The sequence below is a fragment of the Lepisosteus platostomus genome, chromosome 13 (assembly GCF_059453375.1).
Source record: "Lepisosteus platostomus isolate fLepPlt1 chromosome 13, fLepPlt1.hap1, whole genome shotgun sequence".
NCBI lineage: Eukaryota > Metazoa > Chordata > Actinopteri > Semionotiformes > Lepisosteidae > Lepisosteus > Lepisosteus platostomus.
Window position 1 is genome coordinate 26,853,081 of NC_142623.1, and position 20,371 is coordinate 26,873,451.

The window sequence follows — 20,371 nt, forward strand, 5'->3', positions numbered from 1 at the left end:
GTAAAAATTCTCCTTTTAGCACTTCAAGAAAAAAAGCTTTAGTTCCGTCTTTGATATTTTATTAATTTGTTCAGTTTTCAGTAGCTTTTCCACATTTCAGCAGTAAATACATCTCACCCAGATGTACAATTTAAATTATGACCAATACATCAATTACACTGTTATGGGTTGATAATCTGGATGTTGTATAACCTGGTACATCATAGTTTAAAATTAAAGTCCTAAAAAGAATTGCTCTTTAAATTTTAATAACAAAATGGCAGTCAACATTTTTTACCTTGTTTTGTCAAGACAGGGAGGAGATACAATAAAAAAACAAGTATGTGTGGTTACAACATTTAAATGACGGACGAAATAATTTATTGTAAATTTAACCTAAGCATGCCACTAAGACATGGGAGTAGGTCACAGTTCACACAGGTGGCACAGGCAAACGTGGAATTTAGCCCATATATACTCTTGCTTGCCCAAACTTTACCACATTCAGAGTACAAAACCTCCGATGCATACTGCATGTGTTAAAATGCATGTGTTTTCGGTGTTTACGATGATGTTTCCCTCTTTAAAATAAAATGAACTTGTCACTTGATGCCAATTTAACCAAAAGTATTAATTGACCTCCAAGTAAAAGATGCTTATTTATCATTAACCACAATTAATTGAAATATCACAGTTGTGATTATTGTACGCCACTTAAATTGCTGGCGTGGGGATGTCTCACTTAATCAGTGGTGAAAATAAACACAAAACCATTCAAATTAAATGAGATCTAGGTTTGATGATCAGTATCACCTGTCAACTCAATTTTAATGATTAATGAGGCAAAGCACTCAGTGGCTGGGAAGTTAAGGTAAAAACAGCCTTGTTTCACAATTAGCAGAGGTTCCATGTTTTTAACCAAGAAATGGCTAAATACAAATTTAAAGGGACAAAAAAACAAATTTAAAATACGGTAACAGTGAACAACCAACACCAAAAATTCAAATACAACACACAGCTCATACCCTGTTTTAATATTTGGGTACAGAATTGTTAACCCTTGACTTTGTTTCTGCAGTGCACTTCACAGCATTTTGTGCTACTGCATTACTTTCCACCAACATGTTCTTGAGAAGAAGGAGTATAAAGTTTTTAGCTTAAGTGGATATATAAATTCCATAAATTAAAAAAAAGGTTACTAGCAGCAAAATCAAAAGTCAGCTAAATCCAAAAATACACAATGCAGAATAAAAAAAAAATTCCTTCAACTATAAGAAACTGGACCCCTTGCTTCTGACCAGAGCGCTAGTAAAACCTAACCATCAGTACATATGGACTGCGGCGCTGTCTTCAGCTACTAGTAAGACAAGCAGAAATTCTGTTATTTCCTGCAATGGTATGGTAGTGCAGAAGACATTTTGCTAACCGTGACCAGGTTAGCGCTCAGGACCAGATCTTTCAAGGACCGGCAGTGTCCATATGTCCATCTTTCCCTGATAGTCAAGGGCCGGACAAGAGGCGGGAAGCGTTGGGAATGTAAGGGGAACAGGGCGGAGGGGTTTCGATTTTATTTCTTCCAAAGCATGGAAGAGCGGAGGGGGGGAGGGGTAAAGCAAACATCAGGGAATTTCAGAACCCAGAAGGATGAGGATCTCGTGACACACAATGAACGTGAAGAAATAGACACACAGATCTGTGAAGACGTCCCCCATTTTGCTATAAGTGTCCATGGAACGGTTGATGACCTCTGCGGGGATCCCTGATAGCAGCAGAGCAGCAGTCAACACTGTAGTCTTCATCTTCTTCTCACTCTGAAAGTAAAGAGGACAGAGAATCTATTCACCTTTCTGCAACCAAGAATCCTCAAAGTCACCCCAAGAAAAACAGCTGATTTCTAAAACTCAAGTTGTTGAAAAAGGGGCAGGGTCAGCACTACTGCCTTGTTTCACTGGGGCCCTGGGTTTAATTCTGGACCTGGGGTGCTATCTGTGTGAATTTTGTATGATCTCCCCCATATTTATGTGGGTTTCCTCCGGATGCTCTGGTTTCCTCCCACAGTCTGAAGACATACTGGTAGGTTAACTGGATTCTGGAAAACTTGGGTCTGGTGTGAGTGTTTGCATACATGTGTCTGTGTGTCAGTGCAATGGACTGGCATCCCATCCAGGATGCACCCTGTCTTCTGGGACTGGGCTCTGCCTCCCCCACAACCCTGAACTGGAAGAAGCCATTAGAAAATGAATGGATGGATGTTGTTCAATATGGATATCTTATTAAGCAGCTCTTCTATATGGTTTCGTCTCTTTTCTGTCCTGCCTAGTAGCCCACTTTTTAAATTAATGAAATATTTGTTTCAATTAAATGTTTTGTGTGCTTTTACAAAAACTACTGCTGATCAAATATACTTTGCTTTTCAAGCCTGTTAAAAATAGTTTCAATGGGAAAAACACTACAAACAGGACTGTTCTTTCATTATTTTAGATCTGTGTGCTGAAAAGCACAATGCAGGAATATAATTCATAAAACAATACATTTTCCCTGAATTATAAACGCAATACACTTTCTGAAAGATAGGAAAAGCGATGCAAAAGAAATTGCTATGTGTACTGGCTTGCAAAAAGGGATATAGTATTCTGTTTTCAAAGCAAATTAATACAGAGCCAAATAACTTACCTACAAACAACCTATCTTCAAAACAGACACACTCACCTTGGGAAAATACTTGTACAAGCCCATATATGCCAGCTGGAGGGTAAGAAATGGGGCAAATATAGACTGCAAATAAGAGAACAAGAAACCTTTGTTACAACATAATGTCATAAAAACAGTCAACCCACAGCTCACTACTGCAGCTGGTTTTCAGAACTTCAAAGCCCTGTCTGAAGAAGGTGGGCAGTCATGAGTTAGTCAGATAGCAGAAGAGCTGTGCTCTAAATAGGAACTCCCAGTGGTGTGATATTAAGCTTTACTACATTATTTTTTGTTGAGAAGCAGACATGAATTCCACCATGCTATACAGGTGTTCGGTCCTGAATAAGTCAACACTCAAACTCTGACATTTTTAATGCCTCAAGTGTGAAGATAAAATTAAGTTAGGGCATTTTGTCTTCATCAGGGCAACATTACAGTTCTTAATATCTAAATACATAATAAATAATACTTGCACTTATATAGTGCTTTTCTGGACACTCAAACCTTTTTTCAGGTAATGAGGACTCCCCTCCACCACCACCAATGTGCAGCACCACCTGGAAGATGCCACAGCAGCCATAGTGCACCGGTACACTCACCACACACCAGCTATTAGTGGAAATTTATTAGGAGGCCACAACTACTGTTTTCTGAGAAAAACCCTGGGATTTTTAATGACCCTAAAGAGACAGGACCTTGGTTTTATGTCTCATCCAAAAGACAGTGCCTTTTTTTACAGTATAGTGTCCCCGTCACTATATTGGGGCATTAGGACCCACACAGACCGCAGGGTGGGCTTCCCCTACTAGCCCCATTAACACCTCTTCCAGCAGCAACCTTAGCTTTCCCAGCAGGTCTCCCATCCAGGTACTGACCAGGCTCACACCTGCTGAGCTTCAGTGGGTTGCCAGTGGTGAGCCGCAGGGTGTTAAGCCGAAAAACAGATCAAGCCGCAAACCAAAGTGAAGCTTGTTAGCTTTCCTGCAACCAGATCTTTACCAGCTAGAGAAGGAAAGTGCTTAAATCAAACAAATCAAAGATCTGCAACACAGACATACCAAATACTTGCAGACAAAGACTCTGACAGTGATGGCTAACATCACGCTCCCGATGAGGCGGAAGACTCGGAAGGCATCTAGCTCCTCTGGGCCCGAGCCGTTTTCCTGAGCCGGCTTCTCGCTGATCAGCTGGCTGCGGAGCTTCATGGCCTCATCGAAGCGCGACAGGTACTGCTGCAGCCCGCGGCGGGGGGAGCGGGGGATGCCGTCGGAGGGGACGTCCGCCCGGGATCTCTGCCGCACCTCCCCAGCGCTTTCGCCCTCGCCGCTGCGGCCCGCGGGGTCCCTGCACTCCCGCAGGGGAGACCCCTGACGCTCAGGTAAGTCGCCATGGTGATTGCTCACCCCCATCTCACTCTGGAAGACTGGAAGTCTCTTGGATTGGGCGGACAGAGACCGCGGCTCTGCTCTGCCATGATCCAAGGGAACTCTGGGCTCCAACGTATGTCTGTCATCTTGTAGAAGATAGGGAAATAAAATTATCAAACCACAAATTGGATTCTTTCAGAATGGGATGATAAATTGTAGTAGTTGACAAACCAATTTACAGGGTTAATTACTCCCATTTTAATTGCTGAACCAGTACTGGTTCACCTACCTTGGTAGTTCTCAGTGCCTTTTCTGTAAAACCCATGCCTTTTCTGGTTTTCACAACAGTTCAGTTCTTAGTTACAGACTAATTTATTATAATTTTCTGAGTTCCATTTTTAAAATGTTATTTCAGTTTTTCAAAAGGGGAATAAAATTTGATACTAATACAAACCCTGTACTAAAGCGTTCATGTGTGTTAGATGGAGTATAACCCATTAGATTCATACTGACTCATACTGATATGACTGAAACCTGATATACTGTTTTTATCACAAATGCTTGTTCATTAAAACCTGGTCCCTTAATAAAGGTTTGTCTCATTTATAGGTTCAAATCAGCTACAGTAATTAAGGGCCCAGCTGGAACAAAAAACAGAAAATACTTGGGTCTCCAAGAAAGCCTAAATTGAAAAAAAAGGGATTTAATGCCAAACAAAAGGCCTTAGGAAATGCATAATCATTCATAAAAGACATGGACATTATTATTTTGCAACTACAGCATATTGTTTTCAGAATTTTAACCCTATAACAGATCATTACAAGCATACATATGTCAAAATATTTTTAACCTGAATAGAGAAATAAGACATGAAATATGCAATCTCTCCGATAGCCTCTTCTTTCAGCATTAATAACTTTGTGACAGCAATTCCAGACAACTGACCAGAATGTACAAGCCCAGTGACAGGCGTAGCAGGTGTCCTCCTTGTGCCACTCCTTTAAACTCGATTTATTCGAATTCTTAAAATAATAACATAAAATAGCTTTAATGCTTTTAATTTATAAAACGCCACATGAATTATCGCATCTACCTTTCAAAGAACAATACTTCCCAATATTAAGCAGTTAAATCAAAGTCAAACGAGAAAAAAAGTTACAAAACGCATACGATTAAAATATACAGTACCTATATAATTCGTGTTCATCTAATTTAGATTGGTTTAAATTAAAGACAAAAGAATTTGCGAAGTATTCGTTAAGGGTGGTGATAAACTGCGCTGTAATGGTATGTAGCTAATGTGATTTATTTAAAGGAAATGTATCCGTCTTTTTACTGATATCGGTAATCTTTAACGTCCTTTAATCTTTCAGATGGATAGTTTGATTACAATTGTATGAACCTTTTCATTCCTGTTTTCAGTATTTTAATAAGCGCCTCACCGTTGGCGTCTACGTCGCTCTTATTAAACCCCATGATCCTGTTCATTCTGTCTTCTGAATTCATCAGCAGTTTTCTCCTCCTAATTTCTGCTCTTCTTTTCGATGCAGACATATTGTTTATTTCCTCAGAAGCCTTTTGCATGTTTTGATCTGCAGACTCCATTATCGTGAATGTTAAAATACGTTTAATACTGTCAGTGTAACAAAATGACACCTCGACGTATCTACCACTAATACAATGGGCAAGGCGCTCCTCAAACGGACGCACTTTGATGATGTCACACTTAATAACTGATCACTGCAGCGCGCAAAACGGGAAATAAGAGAAAACGGGAAACGATAAAGAGAAATTAAAGAGATAAAGAGAAATGTGTTTTCATCTGTTTAATTATAAACTGAATTAAAACTTCCTTTACTTAAATCAAAATGTAAAGGTAATACCCTCATATTCATATTAATAGGTTTGGAAGGCTTTCCTATCTGTAAAACTACACATAAGAAATTGTACCATGGTACATTTATGGTACCAGTATTATGGTACGGTACCCTGGTATTTTTGACAGTACCATAGTACATGTACCATGGTAGAAGTACCGTTGTACTTATACTGTATACCATGGTACTCTTAAGGTACCTTGAGTATGTGGTACGTTTTATCCTATGATGTTTTTACAGAAGTATGGTACTTGTAGGGGTACCATGGTACATAACACTAGTTATTAAAATATGATTGACAGATAAATAGATATATAGGTCTACTTTATTAATCCTGAAGAAGACTGCAGAGAAAATAGAAAGCCAACATGAAATGTACAGGCTATTTAAAACATTTTAGGTTTTGGAATGAAACATAAAATTCATTAACCAGTTAAGTCCAAATGTATTAATATTTACATCAATAGAGAATATGATCATAACAGTACAAATACAACAATAACAACAACAACATTTAAATAATAATTTCACTGTTGAAGTTAAAGGGAGCTGGGCATTTAAAGGTAGACTGGCTCATGTTCATGATGCTGGTTCTCCTGGCCCACACCACACTGACGTTTTAGAATCTTTGCTGCATTAGATAGCTTCTGTCTCATAAAGGCTCTGATTTCTGCATGGGTCTTCTCAGGGAACACAGTCTTTACTTCAGCTAACAAGAGAAAGAGAACAGAAAAATATTATTTACCTGAACAAAATATACTAAAAGATTATTTCAGAATATAACCTAAGCCATCTACACTCACCAATTATAGCTTCAACTTCCTCTCGGGACAGGGGTGGCCTTATTTCGCTGTTAGATGAAGAGCCCAGGAAATAGTGAGATGCCATGTATGCTGTAGTGTACAAGAATGCATCAGATCATTTGTGTATTTTGCTGCAGTTGCACAGGAACAGCGATCCCTCAATGTGATGAGCTGTACATTTTATAGAGAAAGACAACATTTGGAGAACAAGTGTGAGGAAACAATTGAGCTATCTGTGTATGCTTGCTTGAAGTACACGTGTGTACCTTCTACTCAATTATAAAGCATTAGAACTGCAAATGGCTTTACACATACCTTAGCCTGTACACCCTGAGGTGTGGACTCTCTTGTGAACTGGCCAATTGCAGGTTTAGTTTTAGTTGCCTAGAAAAGAGTAGAATAGAACGAACAATACTAGAAATACCCAAAAGAACACTGTCACATTGAAATAGTTTGTGTGTGTTTGTCATGTGTGTGTGAACGTCTGTGCATGTGTTTGTGTGAGTGAGCAGTACATCATCTCTCTTTCCATCAGAAAATATGCTAGGTGACATGATATCTTGATAAATGTGAGAGGTTTTGATTGCATTTCACAATGTAAGATGGTGAAAGAGGGATGTAATGAAGGAATATGTTAGGGATAGGGACGAAAAAATCCCGTTTAGTACAGTCTTAAGTAACACAGCAACTTTGATATGTATTGTTGAAAAACAGACTAAAATGATTAACTTTTAATGGAAGGATGAGAAGATGAAAGAAAGAAATGATAAATGTCTTGAAGTACAAAAGGTAAATAAGTGAAAAGATTGAAAAGCCTTCTTACTTTTTCTGAGTGAGCAGGGGATGGCTGGTTGAGAGTAGGTGTGCGAGGAGGAGGCAGAGACCAGGGACAGTCCTTGAAAAGAAGAGGAAGTGTACTGATATTAACACACCCTTTATAAGCAAAAGGTTAATTGGGGTGAAAAGAAAGTAATATTAATCATATCTACCAGACTCATCTGTGTTTGGTGTTTGGTGGAAGAAGTATGGGGAGAAGGAGTTTGGGGATATTGTTCCTGGAAAAGATCTAAAGTTGGGGGAGCTATATACCATTATTATTTTATAAAATAACAAACTTTGCACTTCATACTGTTTGTCAACATTTAACAAAACAGAAATTATTTAGTGACTGAGTTGCTAATAAATCTTTTGTCTAGTTAATTTCCTAGTTAAGAAAGCTTAACAGTAATTCAATGACATATAGAAATAAAGTAATTTATTTTGTGCTAATACAGGAAAGGGGGACACAAAGAAAAGTTACTCTGATTATAGAAATATCCCTTCTAAAACATTTCAGTGATGTCTGCTATTCTTGTGGCAAAAAAGTATTTTAAAAATAACAAAATCCCCTTAAAAGCATTTTAAACCCCTCAGAGCCATTTTAAAGTATGATACAAAATGAAAAACAATAACCAGCAAAAACAATGTAGACTAAAACTGTAGTTCAAATTCTACTTGTAGAACTTTAAGTAGGGGCTATAGACAGTGAACTTCGAAGACACGAGATAAGACTTAAACTTCATCCTAAGCCAAAAGTTAAGGGAAAAGTCAGAAGGGTATCTATCTTTTTCCTCTTTTAGTCTAACTGGAACTTTAACCCTTTTGGTCAGGGTTGTATGGTTGCTAATAAGATTCCCTTCACTCGATACGTCAATCCAGGCAAATTGTTGTAGTCTTCAAATACATTGGTGAACTACTGTCACATTTTTTCATTTGCATGTAATGTAGCCAAAGCAGGGTTTTGAAAATTTACTTGCACTTTGCTTTGCCTGTTGATTGGATAGCATGGATTTACACTTTTTGCCCGGTTAAGAGAAATATTCACTAATCTGGGATGTGGAACCACCAGGATGAAAGGTTCGTCCATCACTGTACCGGTCCATTGCTGCATAGTATGTCACTGAGGTTGTCTGAAGAAAAATTACAACCACACTGTCAGATGCTGCAACCTAAGATAAATAATGTACTATATTATAATTTGTAGTTTGAAATAAAGGATTTCGGTGAATAACACCTGAAATTTGTCAATATTTCCCAACAGAACTGCCATTGAAGTATTGCTATGACACAAGGCCGGAGTGCATAGAAATCACATTGAACAACAAACATATTGTGTAGTAAGACTTTATTTAAACAAAACTCTCCACAATATATAACACAAAAACCTACTCTGAATCAACCCAAGATTGACTGCCACCCTGATTCCCTTTATATATCATCCATCCATTTATTTATTTTTTTAGTTTCTTCCAATTCAGGGTAATTGGAAAGCCAGAACCTATCCTGGCAAGCAATGGGCACAAGGCAGGGTATATCCTGGACAGGACGCCAGTCCATCGCAGGGCAGAAACAAAGACTCAGACATGGATACGCACACACTCACACCATGTACAATTTTCCAGAAGGCAATTAGCCTATCAGTATGTCTTTGCACTGTTGGAGGAAACCTATACATACTCCACTCAGAGAGCACCTCAGTTCAGGAAGTCTTAAATTCCTGTGCATCTCAAGGCACTAACCACTGCACTGTCATGTTGCCCTCAAAATTACATTTGAATAGAATTTATTCTAGTAAAAAATAACTCTTCAGTCTTCTGATTCTGGATACCTGTGAATAAATGTGGGGCAGGATGATAGAGGAATATTTCAGACCAAGTGTGATGCATGGAGGTTGTGGCCACCACCTTCAGCATGAACAGGCTTTTCAAAATGTTCCGGACACACCCCTTTCAGCCTCCTACAGGAGTGGTGTTTTCCATGGCCCCCTCATTGGGGCAACCAGGAAATGTGGTGCATATTGTAATGTGAGAGACCTCTGGGCCCACAGCTTGTCGACTCTCAGGCCCAGTCTCTAACTCAACCACACCACTATCTTCTAGGAGTCCCTCTCCTCACCGAGCCCCTCACTCAAGGTTTCTCAGCCTCAACATACTTGATGATGTTCTTTAGCTAGGAGCCTTCTTGATCTTCAATGATACACAACATGGAGCCTCCTACTCCCCAGTGACACACAACTACAAAGGTTTCCCTTCACATAGCCCTTGGACTGCCAACATCCACTCTAGCACTGCCATACTCCTCTGGTGTCACCAGTCTGGGTCTCACACACATATAGTCTCTAGCATCTCATTGTGACACTGAGACTTCTGGGTGTGAAAATTAGTATAACATGTTTCTATTTAAGCAAAGAGAATAGTTGCTGGCTCCTTTTCTGTGATAAGTTCATTTTAATTGCCAATTGCTCACCTATCAGAGCATTGTAGGGTGTGACGGGCAGAGACTACAGTGTGCTGTAGCCACTGCTAAATGATAAAAAACTCATCTAAATTATAAGAAGGTTTGAGAACTTGCAAATATAGCTAAGGCTCCACCTTAGAGGTAGATTTTATTTTGCCTCAGCTGTGTAGTAGCCAAAAGTTTAATTCATGCTCATGCAAAAAGTATAGTGTGATCGTGACGGACCTGATAGGTTGCTGCCTGAGTACCAGTAGAGCGCTTGTTATTTCTGTGCGGTGTGCCAGTGTGTAATCGTCTGAGGAGGTTTCTGTTGTCCTGTATAGGAGAGAATCCTTTTTGAACTAGGAGGATAGATCGTCTTTTAGATCAGCGCAATTATTTGTGTAGCCGGCTTGGGAACATATTCAGTTCTAAGTTGAACACCGTCTGCGGGCGCATGGGGATCTTAAAGCGCAGCCCTGATAAGCCTCAGGTGCTGTAGCTGCGCATTCCCACGCGCCGCGGAGTGGGGAGTGCAGTGGGAGGTGTGTTCAACTGTCACAATAGTTATAAACCAAAAGGAGGAAGCTATTCTTGAGGTTAGTTTTCCCACCTTGTATTTGAAGACACAACTGAAAGAGTCCAGCAAGTGGTGACTAGGCACAAAATCCAAATATGGAACAAAACTGGAATGGAACAAGCAACAATGGCACTTTGCTGGATTCAGACGAGATTGATGACCTTGTGGGTGTGATCTACTCAGTGGTATTAGTTGTGACATTGGTAATTGTCATGTTCTCAATGGGTTGCTCTTCAGATACACAGAAACTCTGGTTCCATATGAAAAAGCCATGGGCTCTGTGCACTGGATTCTTGTGTCAAGCTGGGCTGATGCCTCTCTCCTGTTTCCTCTTTGCACTGGCATTCAAAATGAAAGCCTCTCATGCCATTGCAGTAATTATGATGGGGAGCTGTCCTGGGGGCATTACCTCAAATCTGGCAACTTATTGGATGGATGGAGATATAGACCTCAGGTAAGAAATGTAAGACTGAATCAAGATCTGTTGCATCACAAGCCTACCATTGCTGAACTTTGTTTTGACTATTTGCAAAGAAAGCTTGGAATCCTATGTATTGAGTGTTATTGAGGAGAGACAAGATGTATTTTGACACATTTGTGAGTGTTTTAAGAATTGTGATTGTGTCCTATATAAATATCCATGACTTGTGATTTGCCATATTGTGCAGTGTACTACACTATAGAAGCCAGTGTGCTGTCAAGCAGGCTTCAAAAACATCAAATGAAAAAAAAGTGCAATGATCTAAGACATTTGTACAATTTTCTATTGGAACTCTTTAAATATTGGGGTATTTTCTGTAAAAAATATTTTCATAAAATATGTAATCATGACTAGATGAGTTATTGGTGTCATTTCACTGGTATTCATATGTTGATAGATCTGTAAAATTATGCTCATTTCGATTTTAATTTAAGATTTAAGTTCCAATAGAAAATGGAGATATTTCTGTAGGTAATTTTATCAAGGGATATTAACTTAACAGTACAAATGTCTTAGATCATTGCAATTTTTTTTTCATCTGATGTTTTTAAATTATGATTTACACATATGGCGGAATATCGTTTACTTTTTTTTTCTCTCTCGGATTTATGACGGTCTCTGAGCAACTTTGTAAACCGGCGTGTACTACGGGCAAACCGGGCTCTTTTGTTTACACCAGAGACCAGCTCTTCATGTTACAAAGTCGGCAATGTTCTCGGTTGGAGATCCCCAGAGAACTAGTAATACAACGGAGTAGAGGCTGTAGATCCGGAGCAACGTGTCGGGCTCAAAAAATAAGCTATAAACCTTCTTTACCCTCCATCATAATGGGGAATGTACGATCTCTTGGCAACAAGATGGAGGAGTGAGTTAGCGGAACTGACGAGGAACCAGTCGGAATATCTTGAGTCCTGTATTAAGTGCTTCACAGAGACATGGTTGAACGAACTGGTTCCCGACGCTAATGCTACAAAAGAAGGTTTTCAGATGCGTGCGGATCGGAAAATCGAGGAGAGCGGTAAAAAGAGAGGAGGAGGGCTGGTTTGTGAATAACAGATGGTGTAACTTTAATCATACTACTGTAAAATAACTTTTTTTTTTAATAATAACATTACTTTATTAACCCTATACAATTTCTTGCATTAGGAATTTGTCTTTTCGCAGACCCCAGCTTGCTCTCCATGAGACACACAGACAGGGAGAGAGAAGCTTGGGGTCAGAGCGCAGGGTCAGCCATTGTACAGCGCCCCTGGAGCAGTTGGGGTTAAGGGCCTTGCTCAGGGGCCCAACGGAGTGGGACTCCTCTGCCGGCTGCGGGATAAAAAAGAACAGCTATGCAACCCGCTCATTGAGCTTCTTTCAGTTAACCTGCGGCCATATTACCTACCAAGGGTGTTCTCGCACGTTACTGTTGTGTTGCTGTATGTCCCGCCCTCTGCCGACGCAGCCTCAGCGTGTGACGTCATACACAGTTGTAGCTGGGCTACAAGCCGTGTTCCTGATCACTGGTGATTTTAATCATGTTTCGCTCTCCTCTCCTCTGCCTACAAGAGATAATAAGACTTTGGACTTGCTGTATGCTTATGTCAACAATGCCTACAGCTCCTAATCACTCCCCCCCCCCCCCCCCCCTTGGCAGATCTGACCACAACCTTGTTCATCTCCTATCTCTGTACATGCCTCTGCCTCTTGTCCTACAACAACCAGTGACCACCAGGACAGTGAGGAGGTAGTCAGCTGAGGCTAATGATGCACTGATGGACTGTTTTGAAACAACAGACTGGGAGATACTCTGTGAGCCTTATGGAGATGACATTGATGGTTTTACCTACTGCATCACTGACTACATAAACTTCTGTGTTGACAGTGCAGTGCCCACCAGGAAAGTGCGCTGCTTCTCCAATAATAAACCCTGGGTCACCAGTGATCTGAAGGCCATCCAGATACACTATACTGTAAACAGGCGCCGTCCTTCAGATGAGACGTAAAACCGAGGTCCTGACTCTCTGTGGTCATTAAAAATCCCAGGGTGTTTCTCGAAAAGAGTAGGGGTGTAACCCGGGTGTCCTGGCCATATTTCCCATTGGCCCTTACCAATCATGGCCTCCTAATAATCCCCATCTATGAATTGGCTTCATTACTCTCCTCTCCTCGCCACTGATAGCTGATGTGTGGTGAGCGTTCTAGCGCATATGGCTGCAGTCACATCATCCATGTGGATGCTGCACATTGGTGGTGGTGGAGAGTTGTCCCCATTACTTGTAAAGCGATTTGAGTGGAGTGTCCAGAAAAGCGCTATATAAGTGTAAGCAATTATTTTTATTATTAATTGCATGTCACTAAAACTTGTCCTGGCTCTGAAGCTGCAGTTCCGCCCAGGAACATCTGGTTTCTTGTGATGCCCATCCAGAAAAACTTGAAGACCATTCCTTGCAGTGCTTGTCTGAGCATGTCTGGCAGCAGGTATGCCGTGGTCACGTATATAAAATGTCGGGTTTTAATACGATCACTCTCACCATGAGTGTCAGTGATTGCGTTTTCCCACAGGCCCAGTTTCGTGTTCACCTTGGTGATCCTTCCTGTCCAGTTAATGAAACCCCTAGTATCTTAAGTCATTCCATGCAGAACTTGAAACCTTCTGGTTCCTGTCCCTGCAGGTTCCAAAAAACTTGACTCTACTCTTTTGGCAGTTGAGCTTCAAGGCCAAGGCCCTGGAGTACCGCTTCATAACCTGCAATGCTGTCCGCAAACCCCTGTCTGAGTTCAGGAACAGCGTTGTCTGTATACTGGGAGATATTGAGGACTTCCCCTGTCCCTCCTGATATCACCAAGCCTTCAATGATGAGGTTCTGTCTCACCGCCTCTGCCAGTGGCTTTGTTAAGAGAATGTAGCGAATTCGGGTTCGGCGAGGACGGACTCAGTGACTCAGACACTCGTTGAGTAGAGAAAACAGCACTTTTATTAAACTTCGGTACAGCCAGCACAGCACACCTGTGCCCGTGTGCCAGCAGGGAAAACGACAGACAGATAGGGAGAGAGAACGAGCAAGCGCCAGAGCGAGAGTGAGCGAGAGAGAGAGCGACACAAGGGTGTGAAACCAACTATTTACACGAAAACGGGCGATCTCCCCAGACTCCTCAGCCTGTTTCACAGTGGGTCAGCTGCACTGGTCAGCGGCTTTCCTAATCCGTGCCTTGACCACTACCACTCCCATCCTGCCCCTCGCCGCGTACCCCACCCGGGCGCTCTTAGGCCGCAGCGCCGGGCGAATGCGCTACAAGAACATAGAGAAGAGGTGAAAGAGGACACTCTTGTCTGACTCCGGATATCTGGGGGATGAATTCTCCCAGCTGTCCGTTGGCCCTGCTGTATCTATATCTATACAGTTATACAGTTATTACAGATATAGATATCTACAGTATCTATATCCAGCAGCTGAAACTTTCTCAGAATCCAAACTATCCAATAACTCACTCCTTGCACTCCAGGTCAGACCATAGTTGAACTGCTTTGCCGCACTGATGCTCAAATTTTGTTTTACAGCATGTGTATGACTACAGTCTCTACACTCCTGTCCTTTGGGACTCTTCCTCTGTGTTTCTTCATCTACACAAGCAAATGGACTGCTGCTGGTAGTATCTCTATACCCTTTGAAAAAATAGGTAAGGTGATTTCAACTCTGCAATACAGACTGTGCTTACAGAAACTGCATCTAGGAACTAGAAGGATCTGAGAATGGGAGAAATAACTGCTTCAGAGGATTGTGCTGTAGTCATGTTAAGCCATAGACTAAAACTAGACCTCACATCTTTACAGGATTAACCATGGTTTCAGTTTTTGTTCCAACTTCTTTTGGATTACTCCTGAACGTAAAATGGCCAGCTACAGCAAGATGTATTGCAAAGGTAAGTGAGGAAAAGCCTCCTGCATGTCAATCTCACCTTGCATCATTTCTGTTAAACCTAGAAGTCCTCTTCTGGCGATCAGCAGAATTTCCTCTCTCTTTATTTGCCTCCCCTTCTCACAACTTTTACCCTTTCAATCTGGGTGAAAAGGAGCTAACATCAAACCCACACGTCCTGTGCCTGTGACATCCTTCAGTAACTCATCTTCACTGTATCTTTTCATCCACTGCTAGCTGAGTCCCACAGACATATTAGTTATTTCAGTCCTGCTCCAAGAATGTCTGTCTGCTTCCTCTCTCTTCTGGCTGATCTCATTTGGTCACTCATCCAGGCTTCCGTTTGCACCACACTCAGGATCCAGGTATGTCTAATTATAAACACTCAGGATCCAGGTATGTCTAATTATAAACCTGTTTACACTTACTCAGCAGCCATCTTTACTGAACCAAGATGGAAAGTTCCCAAATAAGCCTCCTTTCAAACCAGCACTGCAGGATGGTGATTCTTTGTTTAAGCACTAATTTTCTATTAAAAAGCAAAATATTATGAGAAGAAAACTAATCATATATAGCAGTGAACTGTCTTCACAGAGTTGTACATTAAAATATGTTGATAAACTATGTGCTACTGATAAAATAACATTTGTGGCGTTTTTAGAGATCTATTTGACCTTTACTTAGGAGATCTGTAACTCTCTGTCTTGAGTGTGGCACATTTGACTTTCCCTAGGTCGGTGTGTCTCTCGGGAGCTTTCTGCTTATTGCTTGCATGGTCGTCTCAATAATCCTTTACAAAGACATGTGGGACATGGATGCTTCTCTTTTGTTTACTGGAATCATTACTCCTTGTGTCGGATATGGATTTGGGTTTCTCTTGGCAAGAATGGCTTGTCAGTCATGGAAGAGGTAAGAGTACGTTACAAAATGTTGCCATCATAGATTCTCTCAAGAAATGTATTTGTGTCCTTATTTAGATCAGGAACAGTATGTGAGTAAGAGAAACTTAGCTGATCTCTTTTTTAAAAAACAAATGGGTTGATGGGTTATCAAAAAGAGAGTGTAACAGTACTTGAAACATGTCAAATGGCGAAAAAGTCCCAGGAGAGAATGAGATGGTGAGTTAGTAAAATAGGTGGGACTGGGGCAGAAGGAGCTCATGGACAGGACAATTGTCCAGGTTGCTGCCTTATGACCTCCCCCTGTCCAGTTATACTTCCATCATCTTGTTCTTGCTTCTAGGTGTCGAACTATCTCTCTGGAAACTGGTGTTCAGAATGCTACCATGTGTAGCACCATCCTTCAGGTTTCATTCCCAAAAATGATGGTTGGCGAGATGGTTTTCTACCCTATGGTTTATTCCTGTAGCTTCACATTTTTTGCAATAGGACTTATAGCTGGTAAGTATGCATTGCAAATGAGGATTTCAACAGACTAGATGTTAATACTGAAAACATTTTACCAAAACTAAAAACCATTTTTCTTTTACAGACCACAGGGTCTAATGCCACCAGTCACTCAGCTGATGTCATAGTATAACTGAACTAAAAATGTCAAATTTGATACTTGATGGGCACAGACTGAAAGGCTCTTGTACAGCTCTTTAATGGTCATAGATTTACAACAAAATAATAACTTGAGGTATATCATGTTTCAAACAGCAGGTGTCTGGACATCTAGCAAGAGATGATTGAAATGTGTTAATTAGATTTGTCACCTGCTTGCTTAATGTATGAAAACGAATCTGTAAAACATCTGTTCTAATTTGCTATTCCTCCACTATAGTAGATATTATTAAATTAACTCCATTTACGCATTTTAGGTTATACTAACATCAGCTGCTCCCCAACATATTTGTTTGCATATTACATATATATTTTTTTCTTCCACTTGAACAGAAATGGCATGAATTTTTCTTAAATCACATCTATGCCAGTGAAAAGATAGAACCATTGTTCAATTTGAGCTCATTAAGCAAAAGGTTTATAAAATGCAAAATTCCAATCCTCCATGTGTAATTAAGCTTTAATGATTGGAACATTAGGTTAGCAGTTTGTTCTGAACAAATGTGGATATTGCACTTCCAATGTGGAAGTGACTCAACACACTTGGCCATCCTAACCAATTTGTGACAGTCTAATTAATGTGATTGCATAATTAAAAAATGTTCAATCTTCCCTGACTTGGGTATATTGTGACCTTTTCACTTTTACAGCTTACAGAATTTACAGAGGATATAGGAAGAAGACAGATGCAGAGTTGATGAGAACTGAAGTGGTCTTTACAGCCCTCACAAGAGAATCCACTGATGGGATGAACACAGATGATTTCCCTTCATCTTCCAAAGAAAAAAGAATGGGGGAAAATGATGTATAACCTACCTAATTGAATATAAAAGGCTTGAAAGAGGTTGTTTGCATAATATGCACAAATTATTCTTGACAATATAGAAGGATAGAAACAGTTGTCACTTAAGGTTTAGGTTTTTCATTTTGTTCTCATGCTTCTAAGCTGTAGTATCCTGCTTTTCTGACACATATGAAGAGCAGACCCAGAGCAGATATATTCCTATTATTATATTTTCTGTTCTGATGATATTGTAAGTCAACAGCATTAATGCAGCTGTGTCTTGTGTGTGCAGTATCTCACATTCCCTTATTAGTGTATGGTTTTTAATAAACTGCCCAGCTTCTGAAATGTGTTGTTAATATTTTTAAACTTGGATTATTATTAACTGACAATATAATTTTAGTCCTAGTATCAAAGGAATTAAGGTAGTATCAATACATCATGTCTCAATCATATACTTGTGTATATTGTTGGCTATTTCCACCTATCCAGGACTTAAATGTAGATGAGGAATAGGTCTGTCCTCTCTATTACACACCATTACAACTGCACAAGTCGACCTATTTAGAAAAAGATTATCTAAATGTCTGGTGTTCACTATTGCTGGACCCCTGTTATTCTCTCTTCACTGTTCAATTCTACACATTTTCAACACAATTTAGATCTGGGCTAAGTATCAGTAAGTCTACTGTTTAAACATTGTTCTCTGTTAGGAATGCTTTGGTGAGCTTCGTGGTGTGTGGATTGGGCATTATCATGTGGAAAATCAAGACAATGTTGGACAGCCAATAACTGCACAACTTTGTCAATAAAGCCCTGGGCTGTGAAATCTCTGCTGCATCATTGCCTTATTTTCAAAAGGATTTCGTGAAATAACAGATTGCCTGAAGCAGTTTCCTTGTCTACTTCACCCATTAGTACAAAATTTGTTATTTATACAATTAGTGTATGACCCCCCTCAACACAGAAACATACAGTACTTCATTAAAGAACAACATTTTGCCGGTCTGTCACACCTCTTTCAAAGTGCTTTCTATGTGGTTTTCCAAAACACCTTTTCCAAATCATCTGTCTTACTTAGTGCTTAGGCAACAACGTAACTAATTAAAATAATGCCAAAAACATTTAATCAATATAAAAAATCTATATTCTTAAAAAGATCACTTGAGAAAAAAGTGTTCTAATGCTCAGTATATAAAGTCTCAAGTTATCTTCCCTCTTCCACAATAATGATTTGCTTAAGGAAAACCTAAAATAAAAATGTTCACTTTAAGTGCTAGGCTAATGAGGAAAACTCAACTGTCAAAATGCACACCTCTTTTTATACTGTTGGTTTGGATAACAATCCACTTCAAAGAGTGGGAGAGGCCAGATTTGCAATCAATTTGATAATCAAACTATCTGCCTTTTATATGTTTAGCTGTCACTCTAGAACCAGGTATTCAGAACAGTGTGGCACCAATCTTGAAGTGTTATTTTCAAGATGTTTAGCGAGACTTTTTATTCCACTCTTAATGCTTGCATATTCATCCGTTGTGGAATAATATAGCTGGTAAGAGTGCATTGTGCATGGTTCCCTCTTCACTACTCAACAGAATGTGCTCATTGCATTACCATCTGCCAAGAAGCACAAACCTGCCCTAGCAAATACCCTTTTCTCTTTGTCACAGCTTCTGATCCAGTGCAGGATACTTCTGGAGAGACAGTTCTCCTCTCTCCAGCTTTTGCTGAGCCACAACATATCCAAATAAAGCCTACTTGCCCGAACACCTCCCTCACAACTCTGGCTCCCCAAATTTTACTGAGAGAGATCATCTTCTCTTGGTTTTTGGACCTCTCCTGACTGCTTTCAGACATAAGAGACAGTTTCCATGCTCTCCTCAGATAGGGCTCAGATTCTCAGTATGACATGTCACCATCCAGCTGCTATGCAATGTCCTTTTTGTCTTCTGCTTCCAGACCTCACAAACCTTCCTTAAATCCTCCTACTGAGATACACAGGATCTTCCATGCATCACCGATATCGACTCATAAGCACCTTTTTCTTGAACCAGAACCAACATTCCTGAGACAGAATCCAGTAATATCCTTGATCACCCCATCAATAGTGAAAACCCCATGGACATGAGCTCAAGTCCCCACACAGCAATTTATGGTGTGTACCTCACAGCCACATTATTTTGGGCAAACAATCACAAGGGACAACTTCAATTCACTATTCCAATACTTCGGTTCAGTCTTCTCTGTAATTTAGGAATAGTTACCCTCACACTACAGAGTGTACAAAAATGACAGAAAAAAAATTTGAGGACGACCAATGCAGAACTGGAAATAAAGACCCAATAGGAGAATGCACCAAAAACTGACACCAAAGCTCAGCTGATTTCTCACATGAACGAGTGAAGAAACAAGTGAGAACAGGTCATGTGGAAGATTCCTGACAGTAACTGTGTGGCTTCAGGGACTAACACGTCACAATTGGATCTTAAGGTCCAGCTGACAATGCTGGCTTTATTTAGAATTTTCTGACAAAGCAAAATCTCTTGGAATGTTTGGATAGCTAAAACACAGCTTTAACTTCATAGCACAGCTGCTACTCACAGCTTGTAACTTTGTCAACAGAACACCAAAAACACCACTGTTCAACCAAACTTATTCAGAATACATCCCAATTCACAATTTTCAATCTTGTGAGGCCTTCACATTTTTGGTGGGTCATCCTCCACAGATGGTAAAATATGTTTCCTGATTACTAGCAGAAAAGACCAGGTTTATTATCCACCTTGTAGGATATGGATTAGGATATAAATGTGGATGTAGGTATGGATCTTGAGTGAGTATTCACAATAATCCTTAACATTGCTTTCCACGACTGAGAAGGAATAAGGAAGAAGTCCCAAGCTTCTAGCAGTGCACACATATTCAGCTTGATACAAGTCTAAAGCATTAATATGTGGAAGGTCTTCTGGGTGTACTTCTAAAACTCTCCTCCTTCCCCACTCTGAGTGCCTTAAATTAGTCTAAATTTATTTCCCGTCAAAGAAAATTGGTCAACATCTCAAAATTAATGCACACTTTCAAACATCA

At 40.2% G+C, this 20,371-nt stretch overlaps 2 protein-coding genes and 1 long non-coding RNA gene across 4 annotated transcripts; 1 reads left to right on the forward strand and 2 right to left on the reverse strand.

The window, feature by feature from the left end:
* Positions 1-37: 37 nt before the first annotated feature.
* camlg (calcium modulating ligand) lies at positions 38-5,745 on the reverse strand. The gene is made up of 4 exons (XM_088603878.1): positions 5,480-5,745; positions 3,729-4,183; positions 2,689-2,754; positions 38-1,790 (listed from the first exon to the last, which is right to left on the reverse strand). The coding sequence occupies exons 1-4, from the start codon at positions 5,640-5,642 to the stop codon at positions 1,599-1,601; spliced, it is 876 nt and encodes a 291-aa protein (XP_088460004.1). The 5' UTR covers positions 5,643-5,745; the 3' UTR covers positions 38-1,598.
* Positions 5,746-6,080: 335 nt separating this feature from the next.
* On the reverse strand, positions 6,081-12,575 carry LOC148650268 (uncharacterized). 2 transcript variants are annotated; one of them, XR_015926067.1, is made up of 5 exons: positions 12,421-12,575; positions 7,541-7,612; positions 7,033-7,101; positions 6,718-6,807; positions 6,081-6,623 (listed from the first exon to the last, which is right to left on the reverse strand). It is a non-coding gene; the product is annotated as an uncharacterized LOC148650268 (long non-coding RNA). The 2 variants fall into 2 exon arrangements; XR_015926066.1 differs by having other exon boundaries at positions 6,083-6,623; positions 6,718-6,888.
* On the forward strand, positions 10,528-18,117 carry LOC148650269 (ileal sodium/bile acid cotransporter-like). The gene is made up of 6 exons (XM_088603883.1): positions 10,528-11,006; positions 14,578-14,696; positions 14,851-14,939; positions 15,669-15,844; positions 16,178-16,335; positions 17,151-18,117. Exons 1-6 carry the CDS (start codon positions 10,648-10,650, stop codon positions 17,309-17,311), a joined length of 1,062 nt encoding a protein of 353 aa, XP_088460009.1. The 5' UTR covers positions 10,528-10,647; the 3' UTR covers positions 17,312-18,117.
* Positions 18,118-20,371: the final 2,254 nt, after the last annotated feature.

Excerpts from the sequence above, each read along its gene's own strand:
- camlg (XM_088603878.1), bottom strand. The coding sequence starts at position 5,642 with ATGGAGTCTGCAGATCAAAACATGCAAAAGGCTTCTGAGGAAATAAAC. Across the intron at positions 4,184-5,479 it reads GAGCGACGTAGACGCCAACG|ATGACAGACATACGTTGGAG; the intron begins GTGAGGCGCTTA and ends ATCTTCTACAAG. Across the intron at positions 1,791-2,688 it reads TGTACAAGTATTTTCCCAAG|AGTGAGAAGAAGATGAAGAC; the intron begins GTGAGTGTGTCT and ends CTTTACTTTCAG.
- LOC148650269 (XM_088603883.1), top strand. The coding sequence starts at position 10,648 with ATGGAACAAAACTGGAATGGAACAAGCAACAATGGCACTTTGCTGGAT. Across the intron at positions 11,007-14,577 it reads GATGGAGATATAGACCTCAG|CATGTGTATGACTACAGTCT; the intron begins GTAAGAAATGTA and ends TTTGTTTTACAG. Across the intron at positions 16,336-17,150 it reads TGCAATAGGACTTATAGCTG|CTTACAGAATTTACAGAGGA; the intron begins GTAAGTATGCAT and ends TCACTTTTACAG.